This window comes from Ipomoea nil, unplaced genomic scaffold (genome assembly GCF_001879475.1).
Source record: "Ipomoea nil cultivar Tokyo-kokei standard unplaced genomic scaffold, Asagao_1.1 scaffold1875, whole genome shotgun sequence".
Lineage (NCBI taxonomy): Eukaryota > Viridiplantae > Streptophyta > Magnoliopsida > Solanales > Convolvulaceae > Ipomoea > Ipomoea nil.
Window position 1 is genome coordinate 434,092 of NW_017618303.1, and position 15,198 is coordinate 449,289.

General features: G+C 36.2%; 1 protein-coding gene and 1 long non-coding RNA gene across 9 annotated transcripts; one reads left to right on the forward strand and one right to left on the reverse strand.

Annotated features, from left to right (window-relative positions):
* The first annotated feature begins 2,744 nt into the window (after positions 1–2,744).
* Positions 2,745–4,067, forward strand: LOC109193420 (NAC domain-containing protein 83). Of its 5 annotated transcripts, none has more exons than XM_019344282.1 (3): positions 2,745–3,007; positions 3,097–3,380; positions 3,459–4,067. In XM_019344282.1, exons 1-3 carry the CDS (start codon positions 2,827–2,829, stop codon positions 3,735–3,737), a joined length of 744 nt encoding a protein of 247 aa, XP_019199827.1. In that variant the 5' UTR covers positions 2,745–2,826; the 3' UTR covers positions 3,738–4,067. The 5 variants fall into 5 exon arrangements, with proteins under 5 accessions (XP_019199827.1, XP_019199830.1, XP_019199826.1 ...); XM_019344285.1 differs by having other exon boundaries at positions 3,097–3,365; XM_019344283.1 differs by having other exon boundaries at positions 2,746–3,007; positions 3,097–3,371.
* Positions 4,068–5,827: 1,760 nt separating this feature from the next.
* On the reverse strand, positions 5,828–10,164 carry LOC109193421. 4 transcript variants are annotated; one of them, XR_002056278.1, is made up of 6 exons: positions 9,881–10,164; positions 9,296–9,411; positions 8,964–9,141; positions 8,549–8,713; positions 6,732–7,078; positions 5,828–6,520 (listed from the first exon to the last, which is right to left on the reverse strand). It is a non-coding gene; the product is annotated as an uncharacterized LOC109193421 (long non-coding RNA). The 4 variants fall into 4 exon arrangements; XR_002056277.1 differs by lacking the exons at positions 8,964–9,141; positions 9,296–9,411 and having other exon boundaries at positions 6,668–7,078; positions 9,881–10,158; XR_002056279.1 differs by lacking the exons at positions 8,964–9,141; positions 9,296–9,411 and having other exon boundaries at positions 9,874–10,155.
* Positions 10,165–15,198: the final 5,034 nt, after the last annotated feature.

Here is a 15,198-nt window from a genome sequence, read left to right on the forward strand (position 1 = left end):
CTTGATTCAATATATAATTCAAGAAATATCGCTATGTAATGAGAATTACTTGGCACCAATGCAACAATATATATCCTCTAAATTTGTGTGTGTGTGTATATATATATATATATATATATATATATATATATATATATATAATCTTATTTATTTATTTATTATGCAGAGAAACTTAGCAAGTTGGGGAAAGTAGTGTTGTCTCCCTCAAATAGAGCTGAGACGCATTATATTTATTATTTGGAGCAACCTCATCTAATTAAGTTGGGCGGACAATTAATTTGGTAATTACAAGGTTTTAAATTTAACTTCTAATGAGAGTTGTCCATTGACTTTCTTGATTTAAACCGGTCACCAATGAACAACCTATACTGATTTACCAAGCAACTATACACACACACTCATAAATACATATACATATATAATGATTAACCAGAACAAGGATTAATAATTGATGATAATATACACCCCGACCGGGATACGCTAAACCCCATACTGGTAACGGACCGTATCCGATGAACTACTGGTCTGGGGGCCAAGGCCCTACGAACTTCCCGGTTGTCCGGCACTAGCAGGATACTCGCCTTGACATTACATTACATCTATCATATTCCTTACGTCGTGACACTTGGCACCACCTCCCTGGCTCCTTGACTGCCCAACCTACGTATCCTACGCGGAAGGCATGTTGGATAAGCGGCATGTATTCCCCTCGTCGCCTATAAAAGGCACATTTAATACTGAGAGATGTATCTTTTGCTAATCCACCTACTTGAGACCCAGTCGGACGTTCAAGCCAAGATCTCAATCGAGTTGAGCGGGAATTAAGCACATCAATAATAATGGCAGAAACAAAATCTACATGATTTGACAATGTGTCTATGTCCACGGGAGTAAAATAGTTCTTTTATTAATTATGATGATAAAACATGAAGGGTTACAAGCCATATTTAATGGTCATAACTTTGATGACTGTAAAGTTTGTTGATCCATGACTTTGTCTTGTCCCTCATTTATACTTATTCATAAAATTTAATGTTCCATACGAGAGTGAAGGTTGAAGAATAATTACTCGAAATTAAACCGTATACCATTGCTCCATAAAAATGTATCTCATATATTAAAAAAAAAAGTTAAAACTTGATTCTTATTTTAGAGTCTTTCTTCAATCGATAGGATAGAATTTATGAATAGAAATATTAATGTAGTAAATAATTCAACACCCAATGGTTGGCTCAAGGATCACATCCTAATTAATCACTTATCAGGCATACATTAAAGTGGATTGGGTGAGTAACAAGGCGAAGCAATGTTAAGATTGGCTACCTTAACAGTTAACACCCAATGCATTTACCTTACAATTAATAATGACATCCTAATTAATCAGGCATACATTAAAGTAGATTGGGTGAGTAACAAGGCGAAGCAATGTTAAGATTGGCTACCTTAACACCCAATGCATTTACCTTACAATTAATAATGACATGCGGACTTATTTTTCCTAGAACGAGGACAACACATATGTTGTAAGGATTTGGGAGACATCATATCTACACACTAGACAGCCTATGCTAATGCAACCCCAAATTATGGAATTGAGGAAATACCCCCCCTCAAGCCGCGTGCATTAACGTTGCAAAATTAAATACCCTAGAAAAAAACAAAATTAGAGATTATCATAAAACACATTTATAACAATAGATCGATTAATCTCCCAATGTATCTATATAACATTTTCACTTTATACCTAAAAAATAAATTTCAGTAACAATAAAATTTCAACTTAACTAGATTGGGAATGTACACCAACCTAACTCCTAAAAAAACGCATTTATATAATTAACGTGATATGTCATAATCACCAATTTTGAAACAAACTTATGAACCTATCACATCAAAATTACCAATTCAAACGCGTGATAATTTGACTTGAATGCTTTTTATTTTAATCCACTTCATACTAGTGCTTCAAGAAACGGGAAACGCGTGTGGCATGGAAAGAATAGTGTGATTTGACGGGTGAAAATTAAACAAAACATAACTTATCCGCATATAAAATGAGAAATGACGTTCATTTAAACATGACATAAGTTGAATATACTGTCTTTACGTAAGCGTAACTCTTTTTTCCGCTTTTAGTTGGGGAAATGAAATTTCTCAAAACATTAACCACACTCCAACTCTCATCTAATAACTCCCTTACCACTTAGCAGACCAATCCCACAAACTCCAAACTACTACCCCTCTTCCACCGTCCAATACTTCTCCCCACAAATTAAACTTTCCTTGTTCAACATAAATTTGCAGTAATCCCCACACGCAAACCTACATTACATATATAGGATAAGAGGTAAAGATAAAAGTAAAAGGAGAAATTTACAGCTGTATAGGGTGATTTTATTAAAATTGGGAGAGACAAGAAGTAGAATAAACGGCGTTAATGAACAACAACGTAGGTAATAGAGAAGTGCATAGTTTTAGGTATTTGGGTTGTCGTGTAAGAATGCGTTAAAGATGAGAGGAGAGGAAAAAAGAAAAGGTAAAGAGGCTTTTTGGCAGGGGAACAATGTGAGCTGCGGCTTGGGCTTATACTTTAGTTAAAGATGCGTCAAAGCAAAGGAGTTTGAGTCTGTTTTACGCTAAATACCCCTCCTGTCCTTATTCCATCACCCCCCTACCCCTTCTTATTCAACTTCAACCCCCCTCCCTCCCTCATTATTTTCTACTACTCCCTATAAATAAAAGTGTCCATACTTTTCTTTCCCTGTCTCACCAATACCCACCTTTCTTTCCTCCATTCTGCTTTCATTTTCTTTGAAATTTGGGGATATGGAGAAGATGAGTTTTGTGAAGAATGGAGTTTTGAGGTTACCTCCGGGGTTTAGGTTCCACCCCACGGATGAAGAGCTAGTGGTTCAGTACCTGAAGAGGAAGGTTTTCAGCTGCCCTTTGCCGGCTTCCATCATCCCTGACTTTGACGTCTGCAAGTCTGATCCTTGGGATTTGCCAGGTTAGTCCTCCTGCTCCTAGTCCATCCTGCACCCATAAACAAAAACAAAAAAATGTGAAAAGAGATAGATTATGTTGTTGAATGTGCAGGTGATTGGGAGCAAGAAAGGTATTTCTTTAGCACCAGAGAGGTGAAGTATCCCAACGGGAATAGGTCCAGCAGAGCTACTGGGTCTGGGTATTGGAAGGCTACTGGGATTGACAAGCAGATTGCGAGTTGCAGAGGGCGGCAGCTTGTTGGGATGAAGAAGACACTTGTTTTTTACAAAGGGAAAGCCCCCCATGGCTCCAGAACTGATTGGATCATGCACGAGTATCGTCTCGCCAATGCCCCAACCTCCCTGCAACCTCCCAACAACAACAACAACAACAACGTAAAAACAACAACACTTAATTCCTTCTCTACAACATTTAAGTGTTTGTTGACACACTTGTTTTCCAATTTTCTGCAGGAGAACTGGGTGCTCTGCCGGATATTTTTGAAGAAGAGGACGGCCAAGAAGGAAGACGAGACAACAGAGATGAACAGAGGTGCAAGTTTAGGGAATGGTACTAAACCAGTTTTCTACGATTTCTTGGCGAGAGAGAGGGCGGATTTGAATCTAGCTCCGGCTTCATCATCATCAGGGTCTAGTGGGGTTACAGTGCTTTCATCAAACCATCAAACATCGGATGATCATGAAGAGAGTAGCAGCTGCAGTAGTTTCACCACTTTAAGGAGAAAACCTTAAACTAGCAGTCACTCTTTTTTTTTTTTTTTTTTTTTCCAGTCAGTCAAGTACTAATTTAGACTTTCCCCCAGTCCCCACCCCACCCCGCCGGAATAACCCAGTTCAGAGACGTAGTAGTTATTGGCCACTCAATTTCAATCTCTTGCCTGCCTGCCACTATCATCAAATCCAGAATGGAACACCAGCAAAACAAAAAATATGTAAACAGGGAAAGAAAGAAAGAGAGACAAAAATGGGGTTCAGACTTGCAATCAATGTTGTACAAAGATAATGTTAGAACAAGTTACTTTGTACTTGGCCAAATCAAACATTTTCTTCTCACTTGATGTTTTCTTTTTGATTTCTTCACACCAGTCACTAGGTATGCACATGCTTGCTTCCTACATTAACTTTCTCTAAAAGAGAATCCCTTTTTAGGAGCACAAGAATAAGAACATGATCTTTGCAAGATAGATCCTCCTCTGCTTTGGAATCTTCAAAACCCAATTTTACCCTCAAGAATCCAGTTCCCTCATACCCATTCTTTCTCTGTCCCCACCTATTCTTTCTCTGTCCCCACCTATATGTACTGCCTCTGCCCTTACCTCACCCCTCAACCAATTTCTTACATTCACTCTTGCTGCAAAACAAATTTCTTGACACACATAACTGAAGCATTATTCAAGTCACAAGACTAGTAGGTGAACTGTACTCCATATAAGTCATATGCGTCGTCTTATTTATTGACTACTACGAGTTAATCTGATCATAAACACTAAAATTAGTTCACGTCTCAATTTCATGTATTAAAGCTATGTCAATCGGGACAAAATTCAAGAAAACATTGCCTGTTTTCAAGACTTTAGGATGGTTATATCACCCGCCAAGTACCTGATGGTATAACTGTTATCATTTCAAACGGAAGGTCACATATTCGAGTCTCATCTCAATCAAGGATGTTGTAGTAAAAAAAAAAAATAAAGGATGGTTATATCACCTAATTGGGCAAGGGTATAAGAAAAACTCCAACCTCACAAGTCACACTTTTCAACAAAGTCCATATAAAAGATTCCTTGTATTATACAACAAGGAATTAGACCTTCTCCACCACCCTTGCACACATACCTATGAATTCACAATACATCATATGGGTATAAAATATCCTAATAATTTGTTGGGAGGCCTACAACTCATTAGCAAACCAAACACAGATTCTCCCAACCACTTTGCAGCTTTGACTTGGCTAAGAAACCCGCAATAACATCCTTAAAAAAACGTTTCTATAGAGCCTAAGAAATGTTTTAAAATGATGCATGTGCCGTGGAGGCATCAAACAAGCTCAACACTATTCATGGCACCTGTCCCTTGACTCACCCATGACCCATCATAATACATACAGGGTAGGGCATTCACATTTACCCAACATATATATTATAACAGTGAAATAAATAATAAATAAATAAATATCACTTACTATTGTGGAGTACAGAGTAGAAATTTAAAAGAAAAGGCAACCGAACGAACATATATACGTCAGGCCACTGAAGGCTGAAGGTGAATTATATACATTTTATATACGCAGTAGCATGAAGCAGAAGTAATTAAAAACAATGAGGTTTTGATGGTTACCTAATAAACTTGATAATAACCTGGGATTAGACAGGGTTAATAAGTGGGGCTTAAACATCTGCAGATGCGACAAGTGTAAGTTAGGCAGATTAAGGGCGGCATTTAGTAAAAACATTATTAAACCTTTGATATTAACATGATAGAAAGAAAGAAACAAACACACGCAGAGAAAAAAAAAGGTATATATAATAACTCTCAAGGAAAATTGTAGAATAAAAATTGCCGACCAGAGTTGGTTTGTTGAATTATCTAAGCTATGATTTGGGAGTCCTTCACGTCACCAAAGCCACAATAATATCTCATTTTCATGGCAGCAAGGTTATGTGGGGAGTGGGGACTTGTCTTTCCAAGACAAGGTTGCCATGGGGTAGATTTATGATATATATCACAGAGGAAAATATTACTCCCCAGATAAAATTTCACCTGTTACAATCTAATATGACACGACATGATTAGAACATCAACTGTTAAGGGGATTTCAGTGGCTCAATAATACAGGCAATGAATATGAAAGACATAACAACAGTTAATATGCATTGACCAGATAAGGCTATTTCTAGTGCTGATAGCTACTTGTGTTGTAGGTCTTGTACAAGGGAGAATGGGGTGCTGGAAAGAAAACAACAACAATAATAATTCAGTAATTGATGTGGAATAAAATGGGGGGGTTTTGGACAAAAAACTAGGATCCCTTGGGTTGCTTAGTATCTCTGCAACAAGGACATGTTAAATCTCTTCAACCGTCCTTTTAATGAACTCTTATCTGACTTGATAGAAACAACAGAGAAAGTGAGAAACATTATTAGGCCCCTGATTTAGAACCAAAAGACTCCTCCCTCACACACCCCTCTCTCTCTCAACATATTAATTTGGTGTATGCATCATCAAAGTATGTATGGCAAGGTTAGCAAGATCTGACACAAATTAAAAGTGGGCAGAAAGAGATATGTGTGTTCAACTTTTCTTCTATGCTCTTGTGCTGTTGCCTATGCTAGAGGGAGGAAGGGAGTTGCATTTGGCAGCCCAAAACCAATCACTTGTCTGCATCAATGTATCATCTGACAAGCTTATCAAGACCAGACCAGACCAGACCAACTTTACATTCTCTTTTGGGGAATGGGGGATGACCCTTGAATTCTTGGAAAGTCCATTTCTTTCCTCACTCTTCTTCCCAGCTGTCATAATATTACAAACCAGAAAGATAAGGATAATATCATGCAGGAATAAAAAGAAAAGAAAAAACAGTAGTTTTAAAACAGAACAATAATATATGGAGTAATTTTTTTTTTTTTTTTTTTTTTGTTAATGCTCAAGACTTTTACCATGATCTTAGGGTGTAGCCTATGTAAGAAGTTGTCCCATAAAAGGAAGCATAAGATTGCTGACCTCATCCGCAGATTTGGCTCACGGGGCCACAACAAGCTGATGCATGATCCGTGTGTCCACAACAATGAAACATGCAGTGAGTGGAGAAAGAAAGTAAAAGAAGATAAAAACCAGATGAGATGGGTGGCTGAAGAATCTTTGAAAGGTTCGTAGTGGTGTTACACAAAAGGTTACACAACCCTCAATTCTAACTTCCTCAACGTCAAAATCAATCTTCTGTATCAAAAGGTGACTTGAGGAATTTCCAGCTTTCGGCGGTTTCCACAACTATTAAGCCACAAGAGTTGATATTCTTTCTCATAAATGGAGATGGACCACATCATCCATTTGCCACATCTAACATCATCCTGCACATTGTTGGAGATTTATAAGCTATACGCAACTCAATAATTCATACATATTATGTTTTAGTACACATAAATTATTTGGTGCTGATGAGTGATACATAATTCACATACACAAAAAGGTATTGGAAGGAGTGTTGTAACACTTGTTGTGTCAAAAGGCATCATGAGGGTTGCATGAGGATTGAGGGGCATGGGTACTGAAAGGCACCCACACATTACCCAAAGAATACTCCTAGATAAGCCTACACCCTTGTGATTAACTTAGAAAAGCAACCTAAATTAATTGTTTCTTCTTTTTATTCCAAAATTTCTATCTTGCAACTCTTCCTAGTTGCTTGTGTATGTAAAATATAGATAATAAATTTGTAGGAAAGCATGAAAAGTCACATTTAATTTCAAGAAGATATATCTGGTCTTCTTCTTGTAATCCTTGTTAAACTTGTTTCAATACACATCATTTCAACACACATGACTTTAACTGTTAGTGTAAGCATGCATGCGCAACACACCTAGGCCTAATTTCAACATCAAATTCAACCCAAGGGGCCAGCTTTGTATTTCTAAGAGCTATCTAGGATATGACATAGAAATTAGCTTTAATAGCAGTTACATAAGTCAAGCATAAAAAAGTGCAAGCTGTAAACCAAAGAAAGTTGATGGAAAATCAGTCTCCCAGCAGGGAAACTGATATGTGACTTCAGTTTTTTACAGTTCCTAAAAAAATCAATGTGTATCAAGGATGAAGTCCCCAAGTTTCATTCATACAGGAATATTTTATCAAGAAACAGAAAAAAGGATATGCTCTCAATTACTAATGATAGCAGGATTTTGGTAGCTACTAATCAAAAGCCTCAGTAAATATGGTAAGATGGATGAGTTTGGATGATGAACATTCTGTTAACAAATAGTTTCAGCTACTTCAAAGCCAAAGAAAGAGAAATACAAACCATAATTAGGTGATTAGAATTATTATTGTGCGAGAAAACAAGGGTCATAATCCATTCACTATTACAATATACTTGTATGTCTGTGGGAACTATAGCTTAGGTGGTCCAGTTTATGTTGTCTTCTCTTACACAATTGAAAGTTTTTCTAATAAAATGGTAATTCAAAAAAATCTAGAGTGCAACAAATTAAATGACTCCTACCCAAAAGATGCAACCAATAGATGCAAATAGCAAGTATGATGCTAACTGAATTTTTATTAACCCATTGGAGATTGAAACAGAAAATAATATTCTTAATTTAATCTTGATTACTATGCAATCAACTTTGGATTCCTAAACATCACAAATTCACAATCATACACGATCGAATGTGCATCAGCTGCCACAGAAGTTTAAAATAGATAACATAAATAGTGATGCATGCAGGTAATTTCAACAGATTGTGACAAAATGTAACATCAACATCAGTGAGTAGGAAATTCTAGCCAAGGGCAATAATGTAGCTGCAGGACATAAAGATAACCTTGAAGCAGGTAGACCGGATAGATTATTTTATCCCTGGTTTACATCTTCCATTTTGTCGGCTAACCCTGGCAGTTTATGAACTCTGTTCAACCAGTTTCTCCCCCATCAGTATCTATAATTCTTGAGAGATAAGATTCACAGCAACCTTCAAGACGGCTTCATTCTGTAAGGAAATTATTTAAAATATTCTCATGGCAACTAATTTAAATAAAAGAAGACAAACCTAGAGGCAATAATTGATAAATATGTGCACACAATTATGGCTGAAATGGTATAGGGATATAGAGTAGGAATAATTGCATTTTTGCTATTGCAAGGCAAGGAGTGCTTATGAATTTCAAACTTTATTCAAGTTATGGTTTGATATTTTCCCAAAAACTCAATTCAAATAGGCAATTCAGTCACATACTCACATATAGATGGTGACAAGGCACTTAGAAAGAGGGGAGGTTCAGAAAGCACAATGAGCTGGAAGATCATAGTATATCAATTGAGGGGACACAAACAGACGTGCGGAAGTGGCATTTTCTGAAAAATTGATGATGCTTCTGGTGAAGACAAGACATTCATATGTCCAAACAGCTTTCATATCTGTAACATTGAATATTTGAATAGCTTCAATCCTACATTCTCAAGTTTTCTTTTTTATTAAGTAAAAATGAAGGCAGGATTTCTAGCTGAATTTTCTGCTAAAAATTGAAGAACTAATAAATTGGGTAATATTTAGTTTCCAATGAATCCACACCTGCAACTGCAAACTAAGCAAGCAGTGCCTTGAATGCAGGAATTGTTCTTGCCAGTTAGTTTTGAGCAAAATTTAATCTCCCATCACTCTTCAGTTACTTGCATTCATCTTCAAGACTTCAACAGGATAAAAATCAAATCTTAGGATAATCCTACATAGCACTCAAGTATCATGAATTATATCCTTAATTCAAGCTAAACAATATAAGAACAATCAAAATGAACACATACTCAACTACAAACATGCAAAACTCAAGCCTCATAAACAACAATAGATGTGGAAGCTGATAGGATTGTAGATTATATTAGGAGTTAGAAGAACACAAGAGAGAAATAAAGGAATTCCGTAGCACAACCGTGGACTTGCTAAACCATGAAAAATACCAGTCCGTAACTAAATATAGAAAAATAACAGTGTGGCATAATATGGATGACAGACAGACAGACAGTAGAGATTATAGAAATACTCTATTAATTACAAGCTAAATAGCTAAATGCAGTTATTGAAATGAAGAGAATGCATGTTGGCAGCTTGGCCAGGCCGGCGGTTACAAATAGCGATGAGAGGGAGGAGGATACCTCATACCTCCCAAACACGACGGAGATGCTTTGGGAGTGGTAGCGAGATTTTTATTCTCTTCCAAACAAGGCCGCCGGAGTTAGTATTCGCGGCGACGCCATTCCCTATCCCGGCCTCCTTCACGCCCTGTCATCGTGTCAACTGTCAAAGCTCCCTCCTCCTCCTCCTCCATTAATGGGCTGGGCTTGAATGTTCAAACGCCACACAAAGCCCTAGTTTAATTTTCTGCATGAATTATTTCGATCCAGATACATCTCGCCGCCAAATAGGCCCATGTATAAATTTCAAAAAAAAAATAATAATAATAAAAAATGAAAACGTTGGTGCCCCAATCCCGATTGAGAAGCCAATTTGTTGGAGTCGTCGTCGTCATGGATTACGAGATCTCTGCGCCGTCTAATCAGACTGATAACCAGCTAACTAGTACGGCCACTCACCGCCTTACACCGCAATCCGTACAGCTTAAAAAATTGGGCAATAATAGAAATTTTAATTCACCTCTGCTCGATCTGATGTCTGTCCCATCCCCTGCAACTATAATATTATTAACACCGTACCCCGATGCATAATCCTTATCGCTTAACATTCCCTTCAGGCTTAAGTAATTGCTTATGCGCCGTAAGTTTTTTCTATCTTCTTATCATCTCATCGCATGCATGCTATATATACACATACACTGTAGGTAGCAGAGACGATGCATATATCCAGAACTAGTACAGTGATGGAATGAAATTATACGGGAATTTAAGGGGAGCGTTTTAGGCGCGCATAGCGTGGCTCCATCGGATCGACATTAATGCAGCAATTCATGTTTGAATGTTTGATATGATGGTGCCACGCTGCGTGCGTCTGAAACACACACTCTCCATTTCTCCATGCATCCGCCCATCTTTTGCTCCATCTCGATCTCTTCCAATTCTTCAATTCGGATTTGCAGATTCAAGAGGAAGGTAGATGATCCAGGTGTACGTACTCTAATCTCATCTGCTTGGTTAGTTTAATATATACATCGATCATATCGTGATCATTGATGTAATTAAAATTTGTTGTTTCATGCATGCATGTGTTTTAGACATATTTGCATCTATCTTATGTTTCTTCTTGTAATTTGGGTACGTAGGGTAGACAGATCGGTTGGATCCAGTAGCATGGAGCATCTCACGGGGTGATGTAGAGATTCGATCAAACCATGACCTTTGGTCTGACTCTGATATCAAATTGAAACATGTGTTCCATCTCAACTAAAAATGCCTAAGCTGATAGTTGAATTACAGATTAATAGTTATATGCTCAACAAATACCACTCACACCATGGGATAACTCACCCATTATAGTTAGTCTAAGTCACACATGCACTATTATCCAACATATTATGTTTAAGGGCAAAAGGTCCCAACTTCTTCTAAATGACCTGTCTATTTTGCTTTAAACTACTTCCAATCAAATGGGATCAGTCGTTTGATTCGTAAGAAAATAATATTTTTCTTTACCACGTTTAAAAATGGTGTCAAAAATCTTGTGGTCCAATGACACCAAGTTACTCCCTTAAGTGGGAGGTTGTAGCCAGGATTGAACCTTAGTAGAGACAATATTAGTCCTTTGTGCTTTTAAAAAATACACACTAAGATTTATATGTATTAACATTTAGACCTTTTTTTCAAGTTGTTATGTTTGGATATTTGAAATTTTAGGTAAGGATTTAATGATTTATTAAGATTAATATTCGAACAATTTGAATCTTTTAAGTATTGTTTTACTATTTTTAAGTATTTTCTGTCAGTTGTATTTGAGATAATTATATTTGATGTTAGGTTAATTGAATTTTTAAATATATAAATTTATAAATTAATTGTATAATTTAAATAGCATATTATTTTATAAGGTCCTACAGAATTGAAGTTTGTATTCAGGAAAGTGGAGTGGAGAATTCTCGTCCCCGAGAAATTAACGCGGACTGGGATGGGTCATATTTTCGTCTCGTCTAGCTTTGTTGTCATTCTTAATATCACTTATAGTCAATTTATACTGTACTGGTTTATTTCATTGTAGTCATTTGACAACTAAGGTCACATTAAGAATTTTACTCAAAATGCACTATTTAGGTGGCGGTTGTGAATTTTTCAATAAATACAAATAAAAATAAATAAATAAAATATCTCAATTATACAGAATTTAGCATCTACCCAAATAACAAGATTATTGCTAGATGAGTAGAATTGTTATTTAATAATTTTATTAATTATATGGACTCTTAATATTTACTTCTTCACTTTTACTCTCTTATGTGATAAATAATGATAAGTTAATTTATTGTAGTTTATAATATGATCAAACTATATATATAAATGTTATTTAATCACATGAGATTCATACATGTATGTAGCAGCGCAGCAGGAAAATAACAGAACTATATTCCATATGTTATAGAGTTAGTTAAAATTCCAAGGTCAATAGTATAATTAATTATATTAGTCAATGGATGGCACGACTAGCGGGCAAATAAAGTTTATAATTAGAATCAATTGGTCAACCCCCTTGATTCACGTCATTGGATTCAATGCCACCAAAAATCATTGTATATTACAATCTTATATTAGATTATATTTTTTGAAAGGTTATATTATATTATATATCTCACCTTCTTTATTATTTCCAGCCGTCAATCGGTCAATTTACATTAATATTAAACTTTGGGATTTTTTATACTTTTTAATCTATACTCAATTCTTCTTCCTTTTAAGTCATGAAATTACATAAATCAGGACTATGTAACTCTCAAATTTCACAGTAAAAAGATGGTGAATTTCATACAGAGATTTAGAGAACTTGTGTAATTTGATTTTTAATTTTTTTTTACTAAACGAAGCCATCTAAATAATGAAATAATTAACTTTACAATGGATAAATACTCTCCCCGTAACACATTCGGGATAGTTCCACAATAAACGCTTCTATTACAAATTATAATTAACAATATTAATTTTTCTTTTTTACCTAAAGTCGTGTTGGGAAAAATTCCTCCGCCTGTGACAAATAAAATCAAAATCACAGAATAGCCCAAATAAATAACAGAGGGACACAAGATTTAAGTGGAAAATCCCAAAATCATGGGGAAAAATCACGGACCACCACTAACACAATATTCCACTATAACAAATCTTGGGTACAAAGTTGCTGGCTACCACCCGAGCCAAACACCCTAAAAATCATCAAATACAACAACTCTTAGGTCAAATACAATATATCACGTTCACAGACCTACAAAGGGATACCAATTCGTACTCAAAATATTCAGCCACCACGAGCAAGGTGAATAGAATACAAATATTACGAGATTACCCAAAACGATGATGTCTGGAACAAACACTGACCTCTACAAATATTTGATGAAGAAAAGTACCCCAAAGATCGTCGGCAACCCTCATGACAAATCCATCAAACGTGCGACAAAACCTGCTGACACATGTTGCTGACTTGCCGCCGTGCCACCGAAGAAGCTAGGCAAACCCACGACAAAGTAGCATAAAAAGAAGAAGAAATAAATGTTGCTCCTTCAACTGCTGCATACGGCCGTGAAAAGAGAAAGAAAGAAAACTGAATTTTTTCTTTCTTTTTGGCCTACTGCTTCTGCCGAAAAATATAAATGGAATATGTGTAGTATGTAGAAGTGTCTGGTGTAGTGGTGAGAAAACAATGAATATTCCCTCCTTTTATAGATGCAGGCAACCACCTTGGGAAATGAAGAAAGCTAATTAATTTCTCAAACTTTCGCCCATAAACCTTAGGAAACCTCTTCCCATAATCCTTAGGAAATTTCCTTCCATAAACCTTAGGAAACCTCTTCCCAAGTTCCCTTAGAGCATCCATATTTGTGGATAATAGAGAGATATTTCAGAATGAATTCTCCCCACCCAAGATAATAACTAATGTGGGGAAGAGATAATGTGATAAATAATTGGTCTGCAAATAAAGAGATAATGCAGAAATGGTGGGACCCACCACAAAGCCACCACTGGTGACAGCCACGCGTGGCTGTCACCAGTGCGCATGACAGTCTGAATTTTTTTTTTTTTAAATTTAATTTTCCTTTTTTTTTCTTTTTTTTTTTTCTCTCCCCTCCCATCTTCTCTTTCCTAATCACTCTTACATTATCCCCCTATTCTCCCCAACAAATGTGGATGCTCTTAGGAAATCTCTTCCCAAGTTCATCCCAAGCAAACTTCTGCCCAACAACTTCATCCCAACATCCACTCTTTAACTTCTACCTAATAACCCATTCTCCAACCCAAATAATTGTCAGCAAACTTTTCCATCAAGCTAACAAATATTATAGTGGAATAGGTTTGGTTCAAAATAAGCTATTTACCACATAGGAGGGAAGCTCAATCCCAACAAGTCGATGTATATTGTAAAGTATATAAATTTGTATCTCAGTGTATTTGTCTAATTAATGAATGAAAATTTTCATTTAAGACTTACTTTCAACAATATAGTGGGGTTTAATCTTTATCACATACATTGATGATTTTGATTTGGAATGTGATCATTGTGCACAAGAGTACACAGTTCGATATGAAGTTTTGAATCTTGAAGCGGGTTCATGAAATTTCAAATATAAAGTCGAAAATTTAGAATAAGGTTCAAATTGGCCACTGAACCTAACCTGAAATGTAATTAGGTCACTAAACAAAAAAAAGGTACAATTAATTAAGTCATAAATACTCTAAATGTATGCAATTTTATCTGATAGCAGGTTACCATCCATTTTATCAGGTTATATGCTTACGTGAATTTGATAAGTTGACATTTTTAACAATTTTTAATAATGAATTAAAAAAGAAAAAAACATTGAGGTGGCAGCCGGCCGCCCCCCTTCCCCCCTCCTTCATCTCCGGTGGAGACGAAGGAAGGGGGAAAGGGGGTGGCGTGAGACCCCTCTTTTCCCTTCCTTCGTTTCCGGCAGAGACGAAGGACTTGTCTTTGTCTCTGGTCGAAGACGAAGATAGGCTCTTTGTCGCCGGTTGGAGACGAAGGAGGAGGGGGCAGGGAAGGTGTGGCCGGTGACCACCACGACGTTCTCTATCTCTTTTTTTTTTTTTTTTTTTTTTTTAATTCTTTTATTTTAAATTATTATTAAAATTATTAAAAATAACAACTCATCATCCACCTAAGCAAGTAACTGATGAAATGAATGGTAACCTGCTATTGTATACATTTGAGACGTTCAGTGACTTTATTGCATTTTTTTTCATTCAATGACATAACTGTATTTTCAGGTTATTACGTAACAAATTTGGAGCTTATTCCATAAAATTTTGAATAAA

Coding starts and splice junctions, on each gene's coding strand:
- LOC109193420 (XM_019344281.1), top strand. CDS start 2,827: ATGGAGAAGATGAGTTTTGTGAAGAATGGAGTTTTGAGGTTACCTCCG. Junction 3,008..3,096: donor TGATCCTTGGGATTTGCCAG/GTTAGTCCTCCT, acceptor TTGAATGTGCAG/GTGATTGGGAGCAAGAAAGG.